The sequence below is a fragment of the Agelaius tricolor genome, unplaced genomic scaffold (assembly GCF_023055355.1).
Source record: "Agelaius tricolor isolate 1412-34295 unplaced genomic scaffold, bAgeTri1.0.p SCAF_14, whole genome shotgun sequence".
NCBI lineage: Eukaryota > Metazoa > Chordata > Aves > Passeriformes > Icteridae > Agelaius > Agelaius tricolor.
In genome coordinates this window covers 411098-436242 of record NW_027269274.1, presented here as the reverse complement: position 1 = coordinate 436242, position 25145 = coordinate 411098, and the positions used below count along the sequence as shown (strand labels likewise).

At 42.1% G+C, this 25145-nt stretch overlaps 1 protein-coding gene across 3 annotated transcripts in view; it reads left to right on the top strand.

Annotated features, from left to right (window-relative positions):
- Positions 1-25145, top strand: part of IFT122 (intraflagellar transport 122) — a 30123-nt gene that overhangs the window by 2361 nt on the left and 2617 nt on the right. For all 3 annotated transcript variants that reach the window (XM_071439257.1, XM_071439256.1, XM_071439255.1), the window contains 23 exons: positions 93-171; positions 898-974; positions 1400-1466; positions 2244-2390; positions 3083-3158; positions 3692-3883; positions 4584-4722; positions 5323-5525; positions 6000-6137; positions 6852-7016; positions 7860-8057; positions 9619-9759; positions 11422-11475; positions 13736-13897; positions 16585-16751; positions 17606-17777; positions 18339-18441; positions 19907-20047; positions 21005-21102; positions 21979-22079; positions 23209-23374; positions 24344-24455; positions 24856-24984. In XM_071439257.1, coding sequence (XP_071295358.1) covers positions 2278-2390; positions 3083-3158; positions 3692-3883; positions 4584-4722; positions 5323-5525; positions 6000-6137; positions 6852-7016; positions 7860-8057; positions 9619-9759; positions 11422-11475; positions 13736-13897; positions 16585-16751; positions 17606-17777; positions 18339-18441; positions 19907-20047; positions 21005-21102; positions 21979-22079; positions 23209-23374; positions 24344-24455; positions 24856-24984 — 2770 coding nt within the window. In that variant the 5' untranslated portion in view covers positions 93-171; positions 898-974; positions 1400-1466; positions 2244-2277. The remainder of the gene's footprint in view (positions 1-92; positions 172-897; positions 975-1399; positions 1467-2243; positions 2391-3082; positions 3159-3691; positions 3884-4583; positions 4723-5322; positions 5526-5999; positions 6138-6851; positions 7017-7859; positions 8058-9618; positions 9760-11421; positions 11476-13735; positions 13898-16584; positions 16752-17605; positions 17778-18338; positions 18442-19906; positions 20048-21004; positions 21103-21978; positions 22080-23208; positions 23375-24343; positions 24456-24855; positions 24985-25145) is intronic.

Here is a 25145-nt window from a genome sequence, read left to right as displayed (position 1 = left end):
AGTTCAAGAACTTCTTGCTCTCTCTTTGATTCAGTATTTGGAGTGAAAGTGATTCTTGTATGTGTGGGATTTAAATGATCTCTAATTCCTAGGCAAGCGTTTCGCATCTGGCTCTGCTGATAAAAGTGTGATAATTTGGACTTCAAAGTTAGAAGGAATTCTGAAGTACACGTAAGTGATGCTGTTCAGTTCTGTGCTTCAGAAGCTGATTTTGATTATGCACTGCTGCAATTAAAGAGCACAAGCTGTTAGATTTGGGAGAAGGTTCACTAAGGTCAGAGAAAAGGGGTGATAGGGGAGGGAGGAGGAAAAGAGCAGCTGAAGTATCTGAGTGAGGCAGGAAAGCAATTAAAGGCATAAAAGGAACTGGGGAATCCAGAGAAATCTGTGAATTTAGAGGGCTGACAGAGAACTAGGGAAAGTCAGAATAGGTCAGAATAAAATTAAACATAATATGACCAGTCTTCTATAATAAGCCATAATTCTGGTTCAAAGATCAAATTAAAGATGGTTTGTCACTTCTGGTATATTTCAATCATTTGGCTCTGTTTTCAGTCAGCCCTCTGAAGCAACAGCTTCATGTTCTCCTGAGTGCACATTTATCAGGAGTTAGCTGGTCACTGCACAGAGCCTGCACAAGCACACTTGGTTTAGGATTTGGATACAACCTTCACAGTTGCTGTAATCTTGGTGAAATACAGTGAATCCTGCTACTTGGAGACAGTTTTTACAAGGTTTATTACTTAATTACTTTACAGTAATAGCAGACTTACTTGATGTACTATAAACCAATCCAATTATTTTGGCATCTGCTAAAGCTTTCAGCTCACTTGCTGAAAGTCAGAAAAGGGACATTTAAGAATGATTTATTGAAATCTGATTATAACTTCATTCTAGGCATAATGACTCTATCCAGTGCGTTTCATACAATCCTCTCACTCATCAGTTGGCATCCTGCTCGTCTGGGGATTTTGGTATGTCTTCTCCCTTGAACTTTTCCATCAAGACAGTGAATTCCATTACAGCTGGATAGCTTAGCTAACTACAGATAGTACAGCTCTATGACTCCAGGAGAGATGGGACACAAAGCTATCTAACATTCAGTGACATTCGATACTGATTTAAACCACTTAAACTCAGTGAAAAAGGACAGTAGTGAGGGGTCACAGGATCAAATGTGCTGCTCTGTTACTGGATTTTTTTGCAGAGACACCCTCAGTTATTTAGATGGATTTTTTTTCCATTTAATAATAAATAATATGTATTTAAATGTCCACTAGCAGTGTACAAGACTTTGGTGCCTCTAAAATCCCAGCTGAGTTCTCTGACAGTATTGGTTTCCAGTCTGAGCTCTGGCACATACTCACTTGTCATTGGCTTTTTGTTTTCTTTCATCAAGGCTTGTGGTCTCCAGAACAGAAGTCAGTCTCTAAACATAAAACAAGCAGCAGGATTACTTGCTGTAGGTAAGTTTTAAGGGTTTTCTGTGTCATTTAAGTTAGTTTCAATACAAACCATTTCAAGTAAGATGGAAGCTTAAAAAAAAAGGACTTTTCCCTCCTTCTTTTTCAGTAGCAAAGTGTTGGGTTATGCTTGGTCCTGTTTATAACCAAGTCCTTCTGAAGGCATCAGAGACAGATTCTGGTCTTGAGCAGGTGTCTTAGCTGTTCTTTCCCTCTGTTCATCTCTCTTGTGCAACAACAATAAAATGAAGTTACAGGAAAAATAATTCCAATGTTTGTTTGTCGTTCATTCCCTGTACTGTTGGTGTTTTCAGCTGAAGAAGGTATTACCTTTGTGGGGAACCTGAAGCAGGAATTCATAACTGAAGTCATTCATCTGACTGAAGAAGAGACCAGAATAGACCCTAGGCCTCCCCTGTCCTACACCAGACAGTTCCATCTGATCATGTTCTAAATGTGGCTTTTAAAGCGTTTTGGTCTGCTCCCTCCCAGACTGCCATCCCCAAACTGGATCTGACTTATGTTACAAATATTGCAAGCTTTAATTTATTATTTTACTTCTGTGTATATGATAAAATGTCCTTTATGTAGAGAGTGCTGTTCCTATAAATGTGGATTTAGATGCATAAACAAACCATAGGATTACTAGCCACCTCCCAGAACTCCCTCTTAGAAATACACTTTAATGTACCATTCCTGTGTGAGTGTGCTATACACCATCCTGCCTTCCTGCTGCTTGTTTGTAGTAGTTTACTCTTCAGTGTGTCTGTGTTTTCTCAGCTGGACAAATGATGGCCAGTACCTTGCTTTGGGGATGTTCAATGGCATTGTCAGCATAAGGAACAAAAATGGTGATGAGAAAGTGAAAATAGAGAGGCCAGGGGGCTCTTCCTCTCCAGTATGGTCAATTTGTTGGAATCCTTCCAGGTAAATAATTTCATCCTTTTTTTTCATTCTGAATAGATAATCCTTGGCTTATTGATTGCAGAAAGGCTTCACTTCTATCCCTGTTGGAGCAGGTTAATTCCCATATGTGTTACCTTCTTTAAGTGATTATATATTGGGGTTTTGGCTTTGCTGCCAGTCTTCAACTGAATAGAGAACCTGGGAACAAGTTTAGATTGGAGACATGGGATTGTTTAGGTTGAAAAAACCCTTTGAGACATTGCAGTAATCCATTTTGTGCAATACAACAAGACATCAAATCCAACCACTCCCACAGCACTGCCAAAGCCACTACTAGCACCTGTCCCCAAGTGCCACATCCACACAGCTTTTAAATCACTCCACCCCTGATGGACAGCCCTTTCAGGGAAGAAATTTTCCCAATACCCAGCCTAAACCTTCCCTGGCAAAGCTTGAGGCCATTTCCTCTTGATGTGTCCCTGTTCCTCCACTCAAGCTTTGAGTTATTCCTGTAGAGGATACTGGTTTTGATTTTGTGTCCCCAAGCTGTTTTCCAGAGGTTTAAATGACAAACTGCTGTCCTTTCAGTTTGTGACTTTTAAAGAGTAGCATGAAGTGAATTCTACTATTCTGTGACTTGGTTCTGTTGCTCTAAGAGATTTGTTAATTCAATTGCTGTAGAATTGCTAGTTTGTTTTGGTTTTTTTTGGCAGAGATGAACGCAATGACATTTTAGCTGTGGCAGACTGGGGTCAGAAGCTTTCCTTTTACCACCTGAGTGGCAAGCAGGTATGTCTTAGAGAGTTTATTCAAGAGTCACAGGGTATTTTTTGTTCTATTTTGTGTCCCACAATCAAAATACTTGTATACAGGTGCTTTATTAATTTCATTAAACGTCTTCTGTTTTCCCAGCCTTTTATGAGTCTACTTTTTTTTAACCATTCCTCCTTCAGCTCTTATTCTCACATAGCAGCTCCCCTGCTGTCTCACAGTTCTTCCATTAGAGCCTTACAACTCTGCTGACTTGTGTGACATGGTTCACTGGTTTGTAGAGAACATCTTTGTGGGTTTTTTCAGCTGGGCAAAGGGGTTTTGTGGTTGCTGTGTTCTGAGCAGAATGGTTTGGGACTGGAGGGATTCTTGGATGTATTTTAGAGCTATCTTTGGGAATCTTAATATAGCCAGTGGTTCTGGGTATTGAAAGTCCATGCATGGAGGAGATGAATGGTGTCAGCGATGGCACTCGTTGTCTTCAGGAAAGATGAAATGATCCTTTTGTTAATGTTTTTGATTGGGTTTTTTTTGTTTATTTTCCCTTGTAGATTGGGAAGGACAGAGTGCTCAATTTTGACCCGTGCTGCATCAGCTACTTTACTAAAGGAGAGTATCTCTTGCTGGGAGGTTCAGACAGACAGGTTTCTCTCTTCACAAGGGATGGGGTGCGTCTGGGCACTGTGGGAGAGCAGAGCAGCTGGGTGTGGACCTGCAAAGTTAAACCAGACTCCAACTATGTGGTGAGTAGGAACGTTTTTCTAACATTTTCACAGGGAATTTGTTAGTTAAAGTAGGATCATACATTCTCAGCTTAGTTGCTTGGACGTTCCTGCCGAGGCAGTAGAACTTCAGCAGTGACTAGGGAGGTCCTACAACTGCCACTGGAATTACATATATCTCACAAAAGTAAAACCTGAGCTGTAAGAAGGATCTAAGGAGCATAACACCTGCTCTCAAGTCGTAAGGCATTTGCTGCATTTTGGTTAAAAAAGAGGAGGGAAAAATAATTTAAAGTATCAGCTAATAACTCCTGGACTTGACCAAATCTAATTCCATGATGGGAAGAAAATGCCTACAGGGCAACTGTCAGGCTAAAATGCTGCACTCTTGAGTCCTGTACAAGAGGGAAGAGAATTAAAGCAAATTTAAAAGTGAGCAAACAAACACACCCCCTCTGTGTGTTTGTCTAATCAAATCTAACCAAAACCCCAACCAAATAAACTCAAGGCCCCCCTCAGCATGGTGGTCTCCATGGTCTGTGGTGAGGTCAGTCCATTCTCAGTGCACTTGTGCCATGGTTAAATATAAGTCAGCTGTAGCTGGTGTTGGTCTATTCATTATGCAGGAAGAAGGACGTGGTCTTCATATAAACACCACACCCTCTGTCAGTTCTCACCTGTTTGTACCAATTAACTGAAATCATTCCCTTCTTGTGTTCAGGCAGTAGGGTGTCAGGATGGAACAATCTCCTTCTACCAGCTGATTTTCAGCACTGTCCATGGCCTCTATAAAGACCGCTACGCCTACAGGGACAGCATGACCGATGTTATTGTCCAGCACCTCATCACTGAGCAAAAAGGTAATTCCACACTTGCAAGCAGGCCAAAGCTTCATGCAGCTTGTTTTAATTAATATCCATCAGGACACTTGGGATATACTGTACTGCATGTACCTGACAGGCTGTTGTCACTTTGGCAGTCAAACCATGGAACACACTTTGGATGAGGAGAGGGCAAGCTTGGAGTGTGCAAGTTCAGCGCTGACAAGATTAATGAAAGATGTGGGCATTGGCAAAGAGACTGGGAGGGACAGGGGCTCTTAAAATAAGGTTCTAATCTCTGAAAATGAGATAAAAATACTATGTATTATATTTAGCTTTTATTTTCCTTACTTGTAACCTCAAGCATTTGTGCTTATTTTGTTTCTCCATTTCTGCTGTCTTTTTATGGCAAGGATTTGAAGTACTGCTCCAGAATGTGCTGTTCATAGAGGGTGGTAAACTGTGACAGGGATAGTAGATTACGTAGATGCAGAGCAGCAGATGTATCTGAGCAGCAATGTGCTTTGAATTTTAGAAGTGCTCTAGGGAGATTCAGTTTTAGTGTATTAGTTCTCTGATTTCTGTATGTTATTTTTGTGTCAGCTTATACTTTATCATTTTGGTGCTTTTTCTTTCTAGTTAGGATAAAAGGCAGAGAGCTTGTGAAGAAAATTGCAATCTACAAAAACAGATTAGCCATCCAGATGCCAGAGAAAATCCTGATTTATGAGTTGTACACGGATGACTCTGCAGATATGTACTATCGGGTGAAGGAAAAGATCATAAAGAAATTTGAATGTAACTTGCTGGTGGTGTGTTCAGATCACATTATTTTATGCCAGGTATGTGCCTTAAAAGCTAGAATAGTGCTGGGGTGTGTTCAGTGTTCAAGGCAGCTGTCCCAGACAGTGGCTGGCAGGACATGAGCGTCCTGTGGGATCTGCTGCAGCACTTGCCAAGGCAGTCCTGCTGTGCCCTGCTGGGCTCACATGCTGCAGGGCAGCCACTGTGGCGTGGCTCAGGTGACTCTGGTTCAGTAAAGCAGGCTCTAGAGTGAATTTGATAAATTAGCACAGAATCCAGGGGTTCTTTTGGGTGGGAGAAGACTACTAGAAAAAGATTGGGGGTGTTTGTTTTTGTTTGCTCATAGGATTGGAAAATCTTAAAGAATTCACCCATTAAATTGAGTATTTGACTTTATGATTTTTAAATGTAGAAGTAGACACACCTGCTAGTATGGGTGTAAACATCACACATCAGACACAGATTTTTGTCTTCACCTCCAGGCTGTGTTTTATACCTTACTGTGTCCTTAGGAGAAGAGACTGCAGTGCCTCTCATTTAGTGGTGTTAAAGAACGAGAATGGCTGATGGAATCTCTTATTCGTTACATTAAAGTAATTGGAGGACCTCCAGGAAGAGAAGGCCTCTTAGTTGGTCTGAAGAATGGTCAGGTAACACATCAGCTCTGGTATGTGTCTTTCCACAGCAAACAAAATGTGTTCTGTGCTCTTAGAGGGAGACCTTAGGAGCAGCAGGCTCTTCTGCAACCTAGAATTTTATTTGACAGTCTCATTTTGGGATTAAAAATTAATTACTTCTGTCTTTCACATTCTCTGACAATAAAATTCATATAAATATGTTTAACTGGATCTGGAGGTTTGTGAGTTGTTAGTATCAACTGACAAAATTGAGTTCTTGGTGAAGAGAGCAGGTTTGCCTTTAGTGGGGGTTGGAGGTGTGTACACTTCTCCTGGTGACCACTTTGAGGGTGTGGCTGTTGTCTAGGTGTAGGGGTTTCTGTTTCACACGCCAGGTGGCAGCTGGATGTGCCAAACTGGAGCCCAGAGGTACTGATAGCAAGGACATTGAGATCCTGTGTGTCTTCTGTAAGTAATGTATTCCTGTAGTGATGAAATCGTGTGACTAGTGGAGAATCCAGGATGCATGGCATCTGATTTATCTGTGTAGGCTTGCGACCTAGAGCGTGTTGTGTCAGCCAGGCTGCTCAGGAGACAAACTGGAAGCATTTCCCTAATTTTATTGCAGTTTGTCTGTGAAAAAGCTTGCAGTTTCACCCTTCAGACAGCACTGAAGGTTTTGCGCGCGGTGCTGTCTCCGGTTCGGGGACAGGGCAGTCTGAGCGGGTTTGTCTCCAACGTGCCTAGATCCTGAAGATCTTCGTGGACAACGCGCTGGCCATCGTGCTGCTGAAGCAGGCCACGGCCGTGCGCTGCCTGGACATGAGCGCCTCGCGCAGCAAGCTGGCCGTGGTGGACGAGAACGACACCTGCCTGGTCTACGACATCCACACCAAGGAGCTCCTGTTCCAGGTGAGCGTCAGCACTTGCTGCGGTTTTTAAAAGGGGGGGCAGGAGGGCAGGAAGTAGTTTGTGCACAGAGCATCCCAAAAGTGTTGCTGTGCAGAAATATGTGTAACTCATTTAAGCTGTTAATCGCATCTTGTAGAATTTACCTGTGATCTGTTTATCAAAACCACCCTCTCAGAGATGGGGGAGTAGGAATGAGAAGATAGGAAATCTATGTGAGCAACAGCTGAATAAAGAGCTCTTAGACATGTGACCTTTTCAGTTTAATTTAGAACTCTGCCCTGCTTCCCTCTGAAGCATTACAGTTAATGAGCATTTTAGTTTTATCATTAGTACGAACAGAATTAAAGCCTAAACATCTTTGTTCGTTGGGTATTCATAGGCTATAAAAGGAATCATGATAATGCTCTCTTCATTGGCAGTTTAGCAGTCACTTATTAATGTTGATTAAATGTTTTCAGAACATACTGGATAGCAAGGATGGAGTGCTGCAAGATAGGGTCTGCAACTTCCTTTGCGTAATGGACTGAGAAATGATCAATTAAATGTGCTAACTAGCAGTATATTGTTGTGGAATTTGGTATTATGTTTTACAGATTGATTCTAGAGATTGCTAGTAAATATACATAAAAGACAAGACAATTATAGCTGAGTATTAAAATGTAAAATACATCCCAGTGAATCTGTTCAGGAATATTCTAGGCTTTAGGATATTGCAAATGTAAATAATCAGTGTATGTGTACACACCAGGCTGTAATGGGTCAAACACTCCAGCTGAAGGAGGCATGTTTCTTAGCAAAGATGTGATTGCATCAGTTGTAATCCTGAGATGTTTTGCTCATTAGGAACCCAATGCTAATAGTGTGGCCTGGAATACCCAGTGTGAGGATATGCTTTGCTTTTCTGGAGGGGGTTACCTCAATATCAAAGCTAGCAACTTCCCTGTCCACCAGCAAAAACTGCAAGGCTTTGTTGTGGGTTACAATGGCTCCAAGATCTTCTGCCTTCATGTTTTCTCTATGTCAGCAGTTGAAGTTCCGCAGGTAATCCTTTAATCTCATTAAGTGTTGCTTTATATCTCATAAACATGAATGTTTAACAAGTGAAGAAGCTTTTCTGAGATTTACTTGTATTTCATTACTAAAATGATTGCAGTTCACACTTCCTTCGTTGTTATTTAAGTTATATTGTGTGATCTATTTTATTTTTGTTTCTTTGGCATTAATTAACTTCCTTTTTGCTGTTGGTAATTGTGTCTGATTCTCCCTTTCTACTTGCAAATGCACATAATCTAATATAGTGCAAGCCTTACCTCCTGCAGGATTTTTGCTGTGTTCTCTCTATATAACTTTTATCCATTGTAATTTCATTTTCCTTGAATACATAAAATACTGTTTTATTGTTGCTTCATCTAGATGTCTTTAGGCAATATTTAAACAGAATATTTTAGTCTGAATGTTTAGTACCTGTGTGGTATTTATATGCAAAATTTAGAGATTGCCTTCCATAAAATGCTGATTTCTGTCATCATGGAAGTAAAAAAAAAAAAAACAAAGCAAAAAAAGAAAGTAAAAGGATTGTGACTCTGTGCATCCAAGAGTGTGCAGAACTTGCCTCTGAGAATTGATAAATATAGCAGAATGTCCTGTGCTTGTATTGACTGATGGACACCTGTGTTACAGACCCTCTGTCCCCTGAGGCCCCGGGCAGGTCCTTGGTGAGGCTCTGGCTTGTCCAGGGTGGTTGGCAGCCACAGACAGGAGCACTGGGCCTTGAACACTCCTGTCTGCCTTTGGCATGCTGTAGGCACAAAGATGCCACAGAATTATTGCGCAGCATCTCAGAGGCAGCTTCTCCAAAGCTGTGCTTTTGGAGAGAGGGAGTAGTAAAGGGTGTACAACGTTCAGATAAATGGTAAAAGTAATGCAGAAATGGACCTGCATCGTGCTGGGGTTGCAAAGCCAGGGTAAGGCAGTGGTGCTGCCATGCTCCCTGCTCCCCCAGAGGGCTCTGTGGTGCAGACCCACAGATGTGTCTGTGTGTCACCCTGCAGCAGCTGGCAGCTCCCCACGGGGATCTCCTTTGGGGCAGGCCCTCGAAAACCCCAGTGTGCTTTGTACCAAGTACTTGGTAGCACAGCTCTGTCCTCGAGGCTGGGGCAGGAGAGTTGCTTTACTCCCCCTTCCTGTGTGTCTGGGTGTTTCCAGGGACATGCCACTCCTCCTGCTCTTGGCCCTTGAGAGCACGCTGCCCCTCCTTTGCTCTGCTTCCACAGTACTAAAAAAGCGCAGTGTACAGCATATTTAGCATGTTCAATGCCCAGAAGAATTTGCATCCTTAACTACTTCCTAATATTGCAGGGAACTGAAGATTTCAAAATGGATGAGTTTGGAATGTAATTAACCCAGCTTGTCTAAAGATAAGATAAAGATCACCCCAGAATGTTGTTCTGTCTGTGTACAAAACTGAGATGTTTATTCTCTGGGCAGCTTGTAACGGTTGTAATTAGAATATATTTTTTTTCCCAATATATGTAGAAAATTTCACTAATATATCTCAGTATTATGCTTTCTGATACATGCTTTTTTCTATGACAATCCTCAGTCTGCACCCATGTATCAATATCTGGAACGAAAAATGTTTAAAGAAGCCTATCAAATTGCATGTTTAGGAGTGACTGATGCTGACTGGAGAGAGCTGGCCATGGAAGCCTTGGAAGGGCTGGAGTTTGAAACTGCTAAAAAGGTAAAGCATTTGTTTATTCGTTTAGCAGAAAGCTTGGGTTTGATATTTATATGTGTGTGTGTGTGTATGACTATAATGCATGTTTTGTGGCTGGAATATGTGGTGTTCCTGGGTTACTGTCTTGCTTGTCTTTTGTGTCTTATTCCACAAACAAAGCAATTGTTTTTTATAAACTCATGATTTTGAGATGAGATTTTGAACTGAAATCTAAAGTATCTCTCTAGATAAATGCCATGTTCTAAATCAAGGTGTTTGACAGAAAGAAAATGGTTTCATCTGGGCAATGCGTTGATGGGTTTAGGGGAGCAGAACTGGGAAGCAGTGCCCACCGGGTGGCAGCAGAGGATGCTCACCTGCCTTTGGCTCCCACCTTCCTTAGTGCCACAAACTTGCCCTTGTCCCCCCTAAACATTTATTATGAGCTCAGTACAAATGTGAAGGTTTCCTGCTCTTTGTTATCTCCCGTTAAGGCTGTGTGAAGGCAGTGGTGCTGTATCGTTTCAGGCCTTTCCTGTGTGGTGTGCCTTGCTTTGGGGAGTGGTCTGTGAGTGGGCATAGACTGAAGAGCTGAGTTTCCTCTGGCATAAAATACCTCCCTATTTCCTTTCACCATCTCTTCTCAAGTAAGAGAGAGCAAACTGAGTTCAATGTCATGAATATTGTATGGAAGACAAAACATTCTAAAAATACACTGAGAATGGTCTGAAGCGATAGACATCTTTTAATAACAGATTTTTTTTTAAAAGGAAATTAAATGCTTTTTTTTTTTTTTCTTAAGTGGAGGCATCAGAATAATTCCAGTCTCATGGATGGCTTTATGCAAATAGATACTTTTGAAAAGAAGTTTTCAGTGCCTCCTTGGAATTTTTAAGTAGTGCCCTCTTAGAATTAGAGCGGATTAATTCAAACAAAAGCAGCTTCTTGACATTAAAGGCTCTTACAGTTCCTAGTTCAATCCGATGTAAGCAGAATATTCTGTGCCCTCTTCAGTTTGGTTGGAAGTCTTGAATGTGCAGCCCAAAGAGTTAAATTTCTGTTTTGTGATGCATGTCAGGAATAAGTGCTGAGCTGCTGCAACTTGCACGTGACTTTGCCACTTGAGACTTTGGGTTGCACATTTATCTCCATTTGCAAAGATATTACACTGTCTTAAAGTACTTTTATCTTATCGTCTTCTTACTTCCTTTCCTCTCTCTGAGCTCCTTTCATGCTGGATTTTCGGAATGGTTTAAAAACTAGGAGCATATGCAGCCGGCTTTGACAATGCGATTGGTTATGTGCCCTTCCTTGTAACAGTTTCCTGAGATTTCCTTGTCTGTGTCACACCTCACATCAAAATGGAGAAGCTATAAAATAGCCAGAATAAAAGCATGTAATATTTTAATTGACACTTTGTATTTCTTGGGGGACTGATAGGCACAGCTCGGCCGCCTGCTGTGCCGAGCTGTTCCTGTTGTGCCTTGTCTCCTTTCCTGCCACAACTCAGGGGCCACAGTCACTGTCAGAGTCCTTCAGGCTTGGGACTACACACACCCAAACCCAGCAGATTTCTGCCTGTCCTTTTTGCATGAAGACAGCTTGATTCATGCAGAATAATATTTGGTGTTTTCTGGGTTTTCAAGTTAATGCCTTTTACTCTTTTTTTAAAATTATTTTCAATAGGCATTTACCAGAGTACGAGACCTTCGATATTTAGAACTGATCAGCAGCATAGAGGTAAGCCAGTGTTCAAGAAGGTGTATTTTCTTAAAGTTACTGCTGTACCAAATTCAGTACTTTCTGTTTTGGAAGGACTTTTGTTTGAATAGTGCTTCTGACTGTTGGGGATGTGTTTGAAGTGAAAAATCCTGGGTAGTAGAGGTGACTCAAGTTCTAATCATAGGATTGGAACTTTGTGGACCAAAATGTGGGTGTGGGATGGGAACTTCTGAAACTGTCTTCAGGAAAACTGGAAAAATGTTCAGTATTCAATTAATAATTGGTAGGATACTACTGTGCTGACGGAGCTTAGTACAGAATACTTCATAAACATGAGTTCATTAAGCCTTTCCCTACCCCCTGGAGGTAGGTAATTACTATTATCTCCTCCTTGCAGAGACAGACACAGGCCCAGAGAAATGAAATGACAAACTTGGGGTCTCATGACAAGTCTGTGACAACTGGAAATAGAATTTGGGATTCCATACTTCTATACTGTGCTCTAATCCCTCCTTCCTATTCTTTTCACACTTCTTGATAGAATTTCACTCAACAATAACTGTCTGTCATGAGCACTTGAAAATACACTCATCACCCTTGTCCTTCTGCAGAGATGGCAAGATAATGCTTAAAGATCTGCTTGGAGATGGCATAAAGGGAATTCCTCTTCCTTGTTTTAATTAAATTTACACCTTCTCTTAAAAGATACACTCCTTGTCTTCATGTCTGCAGAGCTGTCCTGCTGCTGTCAAAATGCCATCTGGTTGCAGTGAACTTTTCTCTAACACAGGACAAAGGTCTGCACTAAGAGCCCCTTTTTTCAGTTGGTTTTCTTTTTTTTTTTTTTCTTTTCAAGGGTATAGGTAGGTGAGAGTGTTTTCTCACCAGTAGTAACCTTTCTTTTCCACATATGCTTCTCCAGATCTTCATATATTGAGGATATTCTGGATTTGTCATATTCTGTTAAGTAAGAAAGAATCCCCCTAAAAATAGGCATAAACTGACTTTCACACATCCTGAAAATGCTCCTTTTACAGTAAGTTCTACATCCCCACTTACCCTCGCCTGCAGTGGATTGGATTCCTTTTAAGGCTTGTAGGGTGTAACTAAACACACATGTTCCATTAATGCCATGGTTTTCTCTCAAAAAGTAATGACACTTTTTCTTTCCCAATTGATGACAGACAAACATTGTTGCCATCTCTATCTGACAAGATTCTGTGGAGTCTTCAAAAAAGGGTGTAACAAGTCCCCTGATTGTTCATTTAACCAAGGTTTTGAAGGAAACTTTGAACACCAGCTCAGTGTCAGCCCAGTCAGTCAGTGTGGCCATGGAGTGATGGCTGAGACCCTCTGGCAGCAGAGGATTGAATTTGGATGCTGGTGGAATGCTTTTCCCTTTGCATGCAGTTTTCTTTAAATTCAGTTCACAGCTCTGTGTTTCCATACGATGTGGGCAAACTGCAGCAATAATTTTATCCCAGGCAGGGTAGGGGTGTGTGTCCAATACACAGGATAAGGCAGACACATGGAAACACACACGTGTGCAAACCTGTCTGGGTCCCTCAGAGTCAGGGTCCTGCTGCAGTTTGATTCATGTGCAGGGTTTCTCCGTGGCTCTGCACACACATGGGACGTTACTGCGTGGCTCTGCACTAATGCTGTCCTCATGGTCCCTTCCCAGGCCAGAACAGAACAAGCAGTTCTGGTTTCCAGGAGAGCATGTACAGGTGCTCTGGAAGTGACTGATGCTGACCCAAATCCGTGAGCTCTTGCATGTGGGGACAGTGGAGGTGTCACTGGTTTGTATTTAGAGGCAGGCTAACATGCTTCCTGAATCTACTTATTGCTGGCAGTTATCCTCCTGTTTGTCATCCCACCTGCACATATTGTTAATGTAGCCAAATTATATGCTGGTGAGATTGTAGGGAGAAAATGAGGAGCCCATCAGATGCCTTTTTAAAATAGACTGGCATAATGATAGCATGTGTTCATTTTCCTGTGTGAAATCAAGAGAAGTGACTTTTCATCACTTTGGTTTGTATAGTGACATTTAATTTTGCTCTTCATAATTTTAATTAAGGAGGGATTTAATCCTTTAATTATAAATTCACCAGAAATGTAGGAGAGGCATAATTATGCTATCCCATTACAGGTTTTTAATTATTAGCAGTTAAAATCTAAGCCTGAAAATCTAATTCCTCAAAGGCTATTTCTCGCCTAGGTGCTGATCATCTAGAATATTTTCTACATCTCTTCAGCTTTTCTATTTTTCCAGGATCGGAAAAAGCACGGAGAGAACAACCAGGAGCTGTTCCTGGCAGATGTTTATGCCTACCAGGGAAAATTCCACGAGGCAGCGAAGCTGTACAAGAGGAGCGGCCACGAAAGCCTGGCCCTGGAGATGTACTCGGACCTCCGCATGTTCGAGCACGCAAAGGTAGGACCTGGCACCTGGGCTTCAAACCCAGAAATTCTGATGTACCTCTCACTGTTTCCAGTGTGTGATCCTACAAAAGAACTGTGAGCTTTGAATTCCAATCTCATTTTCTCAGGTATTTGTTTGGAGGTTTTTGGCTTCTAAGGGGAAAAGTATTTCCGGCCTTGGTGCAACAGTGGCATTTTCTTCAGAGTCTGCTGCCAAGGCAGCAGGTTGTGTTTTGTAGAGTCTCAAATATGGCTGTGGAAATTCAGGGCTTTTCAGTGAATTCTTTTAGTGGACCTTGTGATTACATAGTATTATCTATAGTAATTTTCTTTCTTTCAAAATGAAAAAGTTTGGTTTTATGACTCCTTTTGCATTATCTCATTTGAGAGTCCTTTTTTGTTTGTTTGTCCTCCAAAGATGACAAGGTAGTACCCACGTTATAATAAAAATATATGGGTAGGAGTAAGTCAGGTCTATATTGATGCATTTTAAAAACTGCATAATATGCTAACCTAGAATATTTTTGTTTACTACAGAATTTCTTCCAAAGATTCAGTGTTTCGGCTTTTTTTAAAACTCAGTTCCAAGTAGGAATAAATTGAATATAATTCTGAAAAGTGTTGGTTTTATATGGTGATAAGGAGCATTACTAAGTCTTCTGTGGTGTTTTCTTATCGAAATCCCCGAGAATGCATGCACTGTTTAGTCTCATTCATCACTCATCAGAGCCCTATTCTGCCCAATCCAGGACAAAGAATTCACCGTGATATGCACAGAAACTCTTTAGCAGAGATTCCCCAAGCCATGCTGCAGAGATCTTTTTCTTCCAAGAGCTCAACAGAAACATTTGGGGGCTTTGCTGATGTAAGCCTGACTTCCGCTATTTTTGGCTGATGAGTCTTTGTTAGCTTCAGTGTTTTGGCTCCTCTTGAACATAAATGTAATTCATACAGGAAAATGTTCCCATAAGTCTTCGTAAGAATCTTTTAATTCTTGGCTGCAGTCATGTCTAAATTTAACCAGTAGAGAGCAAGAGGTCTCATGTCTCCTATACTTTGGAGTGATTCCATGCTGAGAAATTCAAGGTACTTCATAAGGCAGCTTCTTGTGCAGGGATTGCACAGGACATGCAAGAGCATGTAAACCCCCCTTGTTTTCAAGTTGTTCATCCAAGGAAAAATACATGGGGGAGGGGTGTGTTTTTGTGGTGCTGTTTTCACTGATGCTGCCAGAATTATTCAAAGGGACCCACAGAACCTGGTTTCTTGTGCATGACTTTGATGAGGTCTGGACGGAGGGTCCAGACTGGAGGCAGAGGTTGGGAGTCCTTTGATATCTGGTCAGAGGCTCTTTATCACAGCACCAGATCACTAATTACTGGCAACTCACAAAAAACCTTTTATACTGTGGGAAGCTGAGCTTAGCTTTTGATTTGGGGCTTGTTTTGGTGACCTAAGCTGGAAAACAGTCATGCCAAAGAGATTGTTTGACTTCACTCTGGAGTGCAGTTTTCCATACTCAGAGGCTGTTGGGATACCTGTGTAGCTGCTCCTGGAGCAGGGCTGTGCTGCAGGAGGCAGGCCTGGGGCTCGGTTGGAGCTGGCACAGATCGGGTGCACTTCTGACTTCAGGGAGCTGCTGAATTGCAGTGGTGGAGCAGCCCTGGTGTACAGGTTTTTGTCCATTTGTTGCTTTGGTTCTGGTTTTTTAAACCTCTGTCAGAATTTGCCAGAAACATAAAGGATATGCAGTTTTCCACTCTTTTCCCACCTGTCATTTCTCCTCTGTTCTGATTTTCTTTTGATAAAAGCTGTTTAATGGGCAGTAGCCTGTTCTGTTAACAGTCAAAATTGCCCTTAATCGATCTTCTGGTGTTGAAGGGGGGTTTTATATTTTTTTCCTGGCACATGATGTCAACAGATGTGAACCATATGGTGCCAGAGCTTTAGTTCTGGCAGAAGAAGCTGAACTAACTATTAGAAATATTTCCAAAATGGTTGTCAACACAGGGTCCAGGCTTGGTGTTTGCATTCCTTCCACAAGTCCAAGCAGTGCTTCAGAGCACTCTCACTTTTGAGCAGCTGTGGTTCTGGTATTATAAAAGAACTTAATGGATATATTTTTTTAAATACCTTGTTTCCTGCAAAGACACTTGATAATTATTTCATCCTGATGCCAGTGTGTGATTAAGTGGATGTGCTGCTGAGGGCTGGGACTGGGTCGTCATTGAGAAGCAATCCATACCTGCTTGGCTTGCAAGAGAAAATCTAAAACTTGGAATTATCTATTAGAGTTTTTAGATTAGTACCATTTTGTTTTGGAAAGGCTTGTTCCTGACAAGCTTGCAGAAATTGTAACTCGTATCCACCGAACCAGGCTTAGCAGAGAGCAGGAGGGGACATTAGGGTTGCCTCTGAGCACCTGCACTGTCCTTCTCTGGGCCTGGCCACAATCTCCTGCTTTCTTTTTAATCGAAAACTGTATAAATGTGAGACTTGCCATTGTTTCCTCCCAGACACGGGGCCTTGATGATGAGCTGCTGAAGGCTGGCTCAGTGCATGCTGCTCTCCATGGAGTATTTCTGTCCTTGGGAGGCATCATGGTTTTCATTACAAAAGCCTTTATCTATTTTAGAGTTTAGACTGTAATGATGTTTGTGACCAGAAGATAATGCAGACTTCTGTATTGCACTGTTGCAGGAATTTCTGGGGTCTGGAGATCCCAAAGACACAAAGATGCTGATAAAAAAGCAAGCAGACTGGGCCAAGGATATCAATGAACCAAAGGCAGCAGTGGAGATGTACCTCTCTGCTGGAGAGCACATGAAGGCCATCGAAATCAGCGGGAACCACGGCTGGGTGGATATGTAGGTTTTTTGTCTCCTCAGAGATAACAGATAATAAAAGCTTGAATGAGACATTATGAATTCCCCGTAATTTTAAAATAAGACCAAATGTATTTTGTATCTGCCTTTATATCAGGTTGAGTATCTGAAACACACCTATGATTTAAAATGTTTTAAAAGTTGCATATGTTTAGAGGGTAGGGCCATAAATATGTTACAAAAACTAATGCATTACAGCAATGAAGAGTATGCATAGATCTATCTACAATATGAGATTGTCTAAAATAGTGTGAATGCCTTCAGAGTGATCATCACAGCAGTAACTGTACCAGGTAGCCCAGTGCTGCTGTTCTCAGCTGTTTAGAATAATCATCTAGGGGGGAGAGAAGTCACCTGGAGCACAGAGTCTTTACAAATTCTGTGGCCATTCCTGTCTCTGGTTGTTTCTCATCAATGTAGGTGGCACTTTGGGTCATTTGCTGGGCTGCCTTGAGATCGTGGCCAGGCCCTTCAGGCTGGCCTTGCCTCTGTTTTGCTGTGTGGCACAGGGGCTGCTATTTTTTCAGGAGCCTATTGCTCAGGTCAGGGTTGGGAAGTGTGTCCTGTGCCACTGAGTCATGCAGGACGTGTTCCCTCCTTCCATCTGCAGAGTCTGAGATACGGAACTGAATGTGTGAGCAAAGAGGGAAGGAAGGGCTTTGAGTTTGCAAAAGGAAAAAGCTATTTGGAATGTTTACTGAAACTGTTTAAACACTATTGCATGGCAGTACTATTAGGATGTTTATTAAATGTTAACTGATTAAAGGTGAAGTTATGACAATAATTAAAAGGCAAAGCACCAGAGCAAACATCTGGCTTCTTTCTTCTGAGCCTAGGTTAATCGAAATTGCTCGAAAACTGGATAAAGCTGAGCGTGAGCCTTTGGCCAAATGTGCCTTCTATTTTAAGCAACTTGATAACCCTGGCTATGCTGCAGAAACCTACATGAAGGTTGGTGACCTGAAAGCATTGGTCCAGCTCCACGTGGAGACTCATCGCTGGGAGGAAGTGAGTGTGCCCTTGATTTGTGTTTTGAAAACCACTGCTTCTTATTATCACTGGTTGCAACGAAAAAGGGAGGCAAATGTCTGGCTCCCCCAGCATTGTAATGAGGGAGGAAGGCTTCTGCAGAAGGATTCAGAGTATTTCAGTTAATTGTGTATGCCAGCATGTGTTTGGTGGTGGTATGGTCTTCTGAAACTGAATCTAAACTGCATTTATAGTGTTACTTCAATTTCTTTAGGAAATGCATTCAGTAAAAATACAAATATTTTTTGTCTCTTGCTGGGAAATCTACTAAATTTCCCAGATAATCACTTTTGAGTCTTTCTGTTTCAATAGTCATTCTGTTATTATGCTAAGCTTCTTTTCTTTTGTTGTTGATTGCTTTTTTATTTTAAAACACATAAGTTTCATACTGGAGAAAATATAGATTACACTCTCTATTCTGTGCATATGTTTCATTGTGAATTTTCTTAGAGCTGAAGGATTGATCCCTTGGAATACTTTAAAACCTTTAACCTTTTCAACCGTGCAATTTTCTAAGAATAAGCTTTTTATTTATGTCAGGCATTTGCTCTGAGTGAAAAGCATCCTGAATTCAAAGATGAAGTCTATGTCCCTTATGCTCAGTGGCTGGCAGAGAGTGATCGATTTGAGGAAGCCCAGAAAGGTGAGAATGTCACTGACAGATCACTGCTCGCTCCATATTTACTCCATAGTAGACTCTGCCCAGGCAAATTTCTTACCAGTGGTATTCAAAACCAAATATAACCCATCTTTTCATACTGGTTTTAAAGTAACTGGAAATCTCCATATTTTATAGGAAAATGTGATAAATCTATCAGAAATTATGGCATCTAAATATAAGTCCAGATTTTCTATCTTGTTGTATATCTGAGTGTGGCACATAAAGAGGTATTTGGCATATAATCCTAACTGTTGTAAGATTTTTATCCTGCAAAAAATCAAAATATGGCAGCTCTATTATTACCCTGAGTAATTTTTCCTTCTATTTAGACAATACTGGATTTGCACAAGTCGAGTTTTCCTGTTCCTTTAAGGTTTTTGCGAGGTTTGTTTGGCTTATAAGATTACATTTGAACAGAACTGTTAACTTTCCATTCTGTGGAAAGCCTTCAAAACTCAGTGCACAAACTACTGGAGAGACAAGAAGCTGTTGAAGTGAGAGCTCTGTGTGCAGTGCCTTGGCTCAGGTGCAGTTCCATGTGACAGGTGCCCCTGCTTGCCTGAGCCAGCTCGGATCCAAGCCTGGCACTGCTTGGCTTAGAAGGGCCAGGTAGGGGCTGGGCTGGGCCTGATCTGCCTCTGCACAGGACGAGTTTGTGTGTCTTGGCACCAAGCCTTTGAGCAGCTGGTTGAGGGCAGGGTGGTAGTTTGCACTCTCTGAATGCAGGTCGGAGGCCCCATGTGCTCCACAAAGCTCTGTGCTGCTGGGGCTCAGCAAGTGTAGGTGCCCAGAGCTGGAGGAGCTGGAGGTCCTCACGGGACTCTTCTGGTCTCAGACAGAATGTGAGGTCTGAAGCTGAGCTGGCTTCATTCAGGGGGCAGCAGTGCTGTGGGGCTGGGTTTTTTGGGCTTGGTTCCCCCGCAGCCCTGTTCCTTTGGCCAAATGCAGTTTGCCAAGTGAGAATTCAGGGTGTTACTTGGTGCATCAGAAAAGGAGATGCTGTTAGTAAATGATGGGAGGGTGTAGTAGCTGTACTCTTTTAAAGTATTCACACACACCAGAGCACTGGCTTCAAACAATTTACTGTAGTTTTGAATGAAGTTGGGATTTGCAGTATTTGGAGATCACTGTTGTTTGTACAGAGATCTAATCATCACAGCATCTTCTCTTTTCTATTTAAAAAAACCCAGTAACCCGTATTATATATACTCCTTGAGCTCAAGAGTTGCTGAGACAGTGCAAAAGCTTCAAAATACCTGCAGGTTCTTCTCATGTTCCATTAGTGTCACTGCATTCAAGGAGGAAAATACGAGTGTATAATCCCTTTTATCCTGCCCTGGACAGAGTGTTTGATATGGGCTGAGTAGAGTGCTCTCCGTTCAAAACCATTAGTTTCCGTTAATTGATGTAATCACACAGTGAGCCCCTCTTTGTTTTGGCTGGGCAGCGTTTCACAAGGCCGGCAGGCAGGGGGAGGCCGTGCGGGTGCTGGAGCAGCTCACACACAATGCCGTGCTCGAGAGCCGCTTCAACGACGCAGCCTATTATTACTGGATGCTCTCCATGCAGTGCTTAGACATTGCCCGAGGTGAGTCACCGAAAGGAAGTGTGTTTGTTACCTTGTTGTGCACGTAGACAAACAGCTCTGCATTGTGATAGCGTTGCTGCAGCTGCTTCTCCGCTGGGTGCTTTGATTTGGGTTTTTTAATGCTGTGCACATCTTGGGCTTGTGCTATTTTTGTAGTCCCCTGTTTTTCCCATGTGCTAATTTAAAACAAATAAACAAACCAGCGACATCAGCAGGCATAAGGCTCCTTCTGTAGTCTGGCTGGGATGAAAATCCTGCCTCCTGGGACCATGTATCCTCCTTCACCCTCCCATCACACCCATTGCCTGGACGGTTAAAGTGCTAGTAAATAAAAGATGTTGGAGAGTAAGTTACCTCAAGTGTTTGAACATAGGTTAGGGAGGTTACAAATTATTTCTGCCAACAGGTAAAACTGATTGTTTGCTAGCTGTCATCTTGTCTCCAAACTGTATGTCACTGGGAGAGAGGTGTCAATAGTTAATAGGTGTAGTTTAGTGATAATGCAGAAGGTTGGGAATACTGCCTTTTGTCTGGTGCCTTTGGTTTTAGTTCAGCTGATCTGTCACCCCTCAGATGTTTGAGATGCATGTTTTTCCAAATGGCTTAGTAGTGTATTTGGTATTTGTGAAAGTTTTCAAAACCAATTGTATTTGTGAACTCTGGCATTCTGGAAGAGGTTTCCAGGAATGCACACCTGCTGCTTTCTGTCTGTAGCTCTTCTGTAGCCTCTGGCTGTGTTAAACCATTGCTTCAACTGTCCTGTTGCTTGTTTCAGGTCAGAAGTTTGCTCAGAAGAATAGCAACTCTGTAAGCATATATCTGCATGGGTAGATGGGGCATACTTGACCTGGTACCTATCTCCTCTGGCTGGTGCTAAAATGTTAACAGGTTGTTTTCTCCCAGCTGAGTCCATAGACTGCTCTTTGAGACTGACACCAATGCTTTTGCCTCCCACAGAGAACGAAGGACAGCAGACTGAAATGTTGCAGAAGTTTCATCACTTCCAGCATTTGGCAGAAGTTTACCATGTCTATCACTTTATCCAAAGATACACTGTAAGATACTCACTTTAGAATTGTGTATTTATGCTTCCTGAGCTTTTTCCTTAGGGAGTCCAAAAATAACTACGACTTTTCAGGCAATTAAATATTGAATGTACATCAGTGATACTGTATAGTAACTTTATTTATTTATTTAACTTTATTTTATTTTATTATGCAGTCTTCAGCTGTCCTGTACAAGAGCTTGCTCCTCTCTTTACAGCTGCAGGTGGGGCAGGGCTGTGTGATGCCTGACCTCCCTCCTGCCCATGGCACTTTCTGCTGGTTGCCTTGGCTTGGTCCCATGGTACCTGAGCCTCTGCTCCTGCACAGGCCAGGGTCAGTTTTTCCCTTAGTCACTGGAAAACAGGGTTGAACAGAAGGCACATTAGCTCAGGGATTTCCACAGGGTGCTGCATGTGTCACTGATGTGCAGTCACGAGTGAAGAGCTCCTACTAATTCCAGCAATTAGAGTCATGCTGCCATCACCCTTGGTGCAAATACCTGTTGTAGAGCATTTGAGAACCCTTGCTCTGTGCCCTTGCCCAAAAGAAGACTCGGTGCTGTGGAGTCTTTGCTGTCAGACTACTTTAGATCTCACAGTGCTAGAGACTCTGCACTGTGGCTGTGCAGACTGCCCTCATTTTTAAATAACCTGTTAAAGGTTCTGTCTTAGCTACACTGATCTCTGTGTCTCTTTTCTCTGTGTATTAGGCATGAGCTTTGGTGATACAGATATGCAAAATCCACTTGTTATGTTCTGTCAACACCTCTTTTCTCAATGGATGAAAGAAACACCGTACTAGAGATGCCTTGTGCTGTGTTGCTTACTGATGTAAGTTGTTGGTTTTCCAGCTTAGAAATGTGTGTCTATGTTTTTCATACCACAGGAGGAGCCTTTCAGCTTCCACTTGCCTGAAACCCTCTTCAATATTTCCAGGTTTCTGCTTCACAGCTTAACAAAGGAGACTCCTTTGGGGATCTCAAAAGTGTATCCTTCCAATATAGTACAAAATCTAAAAGTTATCATGTGATACATGAAAGGAATAACTGCTGTTGGTCCAAGGCAGGCACTTACTGCAAGGAATCTTTGGTGTCACCTGTTGGTTATCATTAATGGGAACTGACTTCTGGCCCTCAGGAATAATCAGCATCTTCAAACTATTGAGCTGCACTGGTTTGTTATTTGATATGGTTTTGGAGAGCTATGCAAATCAACTAATGTCAAACTCTGTTAGGTCACCTTGAACACCTGCTCCTCTGGTGTGTCACCTGTGTCAGAAGAGCAAGTTCTAGGACATCAGTCAGTGCAAAAAGGGGTTGGCTCTGAATCTTGACAGCGTTGTTACAAGGAGACTGAACTGAGGCAGAAACAGGGAAACCCAGGAGCTTTTGCTTCCTGTGAGGTTGGTGTGGCCACGTGGTCTGTCAGGCCACCATCTGCATGGCCCTGTTAGTGCTAGTGAACCTCTGGGAGTGCTTCCTGAAGGGGCTGTGTGAGCCCAGTGAAATGCACCTTTCTGTAAGAGATAGCCATGAGGTCACTGGATGCCATAGGGAGGTCTTGGTTTCACTTCATTTCTGGCTTTGGATGGGATATTAGCTTTCCTTTTCATAACTTCCTTGCTTAGAAATGTAGAATCTTTCATGAAGTTTTTGATAACAGGCCTTGTGGTCAGTAGGTGTAAACAGCAGTTCCCTCAGGTGGGAGGGAAGGACAGCACTTGGTTGCTAACATGGGGCACACTCTTTCAAACCACATCAGGTATATTTACTCAGTATCAGAGGCTTACTTATGCTGTAAAAAATGTTAGGATTTAAGGTTTTTTGTGGCTGGGGGAAAGTGCATGCACCCCAAAATTACTGAAATATTGTAAATGGAGCCATAGCAGTATTTATGTAGCATCAGTTCCTTACCTTGCTAATAATTGCCCACAGATATTTTGATAGTCCTTTCACACATGTTTGTAAATGAAGTTCTGTAAATAGATTTCTCTGGTTAAAGCCTGTTTGAAGTCCCGGTGTTGGATATGCTTCATTGCACAACTTCTGTGATTAGACAGAGTATTGCGTTTTTTCATAAATGCTGTATGTATTTTTATTCCTTAATTAAATTATAGCAATACATTATTGGCCCTGGCAAAGCAGAGTAAAGCTCTTGGTGCATATAAATTGGCTCGTCATGCCTATGACAAGCTGCAGGGACTGCAGATCCCAGACAGGTTCCAGAAATCTGTTGAGCTGGGCAGCCTGACAATCCGATCCAAGCCATTCCATGACAGTGAAGTAAGCTGTAATGTGTTTCATGTTAATCATTAATATGTGGTCTAATCCTAGAATATGAGTTCCTGTGTGCACAAAACAGTCTGAAATATATTATGCATGGCTCTGTGATACAATTGTATTTCTGCTGGAAACACAGTCCTTTTATTGTTATTCTTCGAGTCAGACTTCCTTCTGCTCCTGAGAGCAAATTAAAATCAGCCCTCTCTTTGTGGGCAGCTTCCATCCTCCCTCTCCTCTCTTGCAGTTACCTTCCTCACTGCCTATTAATTCTTCCAAGCCCTTTTCTTCCCAGTTCACATGCTATTGTTCCACAGCCTTTGTCTCTCTTCAGCTGGAGGTCACTTTCATTTGTCCCACTCCTAACACTCTTCCCCTCCTCCCTCCATCCCTTCAGTGACCTTCCTTCCGTAAATCTTATTTTAACACCTTTTCTTCTTTCACTGAAGTCTGGCTTTCTGCAGTGTTCTATAAAGCCATGTCTCAGGGAGTACTCACTAAAAATAAATTGCATTGTACCAATGAACATACACCTGGCCTCCTGAAATAAGAGAAACACACCCTTTAAGAACTGCCTAAAATAACTCTGCTCTTGAAAAGAGATGAATTAATTGGAGAACCTAAATTTGACCAAATCTTAGAGCAAAAAAACTTTGCTTCAGTAAACTTCTCTTCAGCTTCTTTTGTCCCTGTGTATTTGATGCAGAATTGTGCTTCTGTTACTGCAAGGCAAGGTGAAAACTTAATTGTTAAAGTGGTGAAGACAGCTATTTTTAATGGGAAAACTTGCTGTTTGTTAAAAAGGGAAAGCATTTTCAGATGTTGAAGGGTCTGATTTCACAGCAGTGCCTCTCCAGACTGGCGCTGGTGCCGTGTCGGTGTTGTCAGCCGAAGGGGCCCGCATTTAATTGAAAACAAAGAGCTGAGGATGTGCCGGTCTGTGGTTACCATGCTCTCCATCTGTCTTTCCAGGAGCTCGTGCCCCTGTGTTACAGGTGCTCCACCAACAACCCCTTGCTGAATAACCTGGGGAATGTCTGCATTAACTGCAGGCAGCCTTTCGTCTTCTCGGCCTCCTCCTACGGTGCGTTGGGACGCCGCGTTTGCTCGTGCTTTGCAAGTAGATAAATGTTAACAGAGTAGGTCAGTGCATAATTCCTTCTTTCTGCAGTGCTGTTTGGCCAAACAAATGTTCCTTTACTGTTGCTAAATTTGACTAAGTGGGGGTTGTTGGCTCTCACTGCAGAGCAGCAGCACAGCATTGTTGCATTGCCAGACACTGAAATGCATCTGGTGTTCTGTGAAGGTGAACACAACCCTTTCAGAAGTGTGGGGGTTTGGTTTGCTGCAATTTTATTTTATTTAACTTGTTTCATGAGGGAAGGTGGGCAGAACACCAGTGACATGAAGGAGCACAGTATCTGCAATGAGGCATTTCCTGAGTTCCTGCAGGTTGAACATTTCCTGCCTTTCCCTCCTTTCAGAGGTGCTGCATCTGGTTGAGTTCTATTTGGAAGATGGCATCACAGATGAAGAAGCTGTAGCTCTCATTGATCTTGAAGTTCCAAGAGTGAGTAAAAGAGAGAATAAATGGCAAGAGATGATGACTGACCGTATCCTTTTGATTAAAATTGGTTTCCTTTTCTTAGGGAAAAATTAAACCATTTAGAGTTTATTTTTTCCTCTTAGGTTTAAACCGTTCTGTCATATGACTGATGTAAGTACAATTGCATCTTGTTTCTTTGTTGTGTTAGTATAACACAGTTTAACTAAA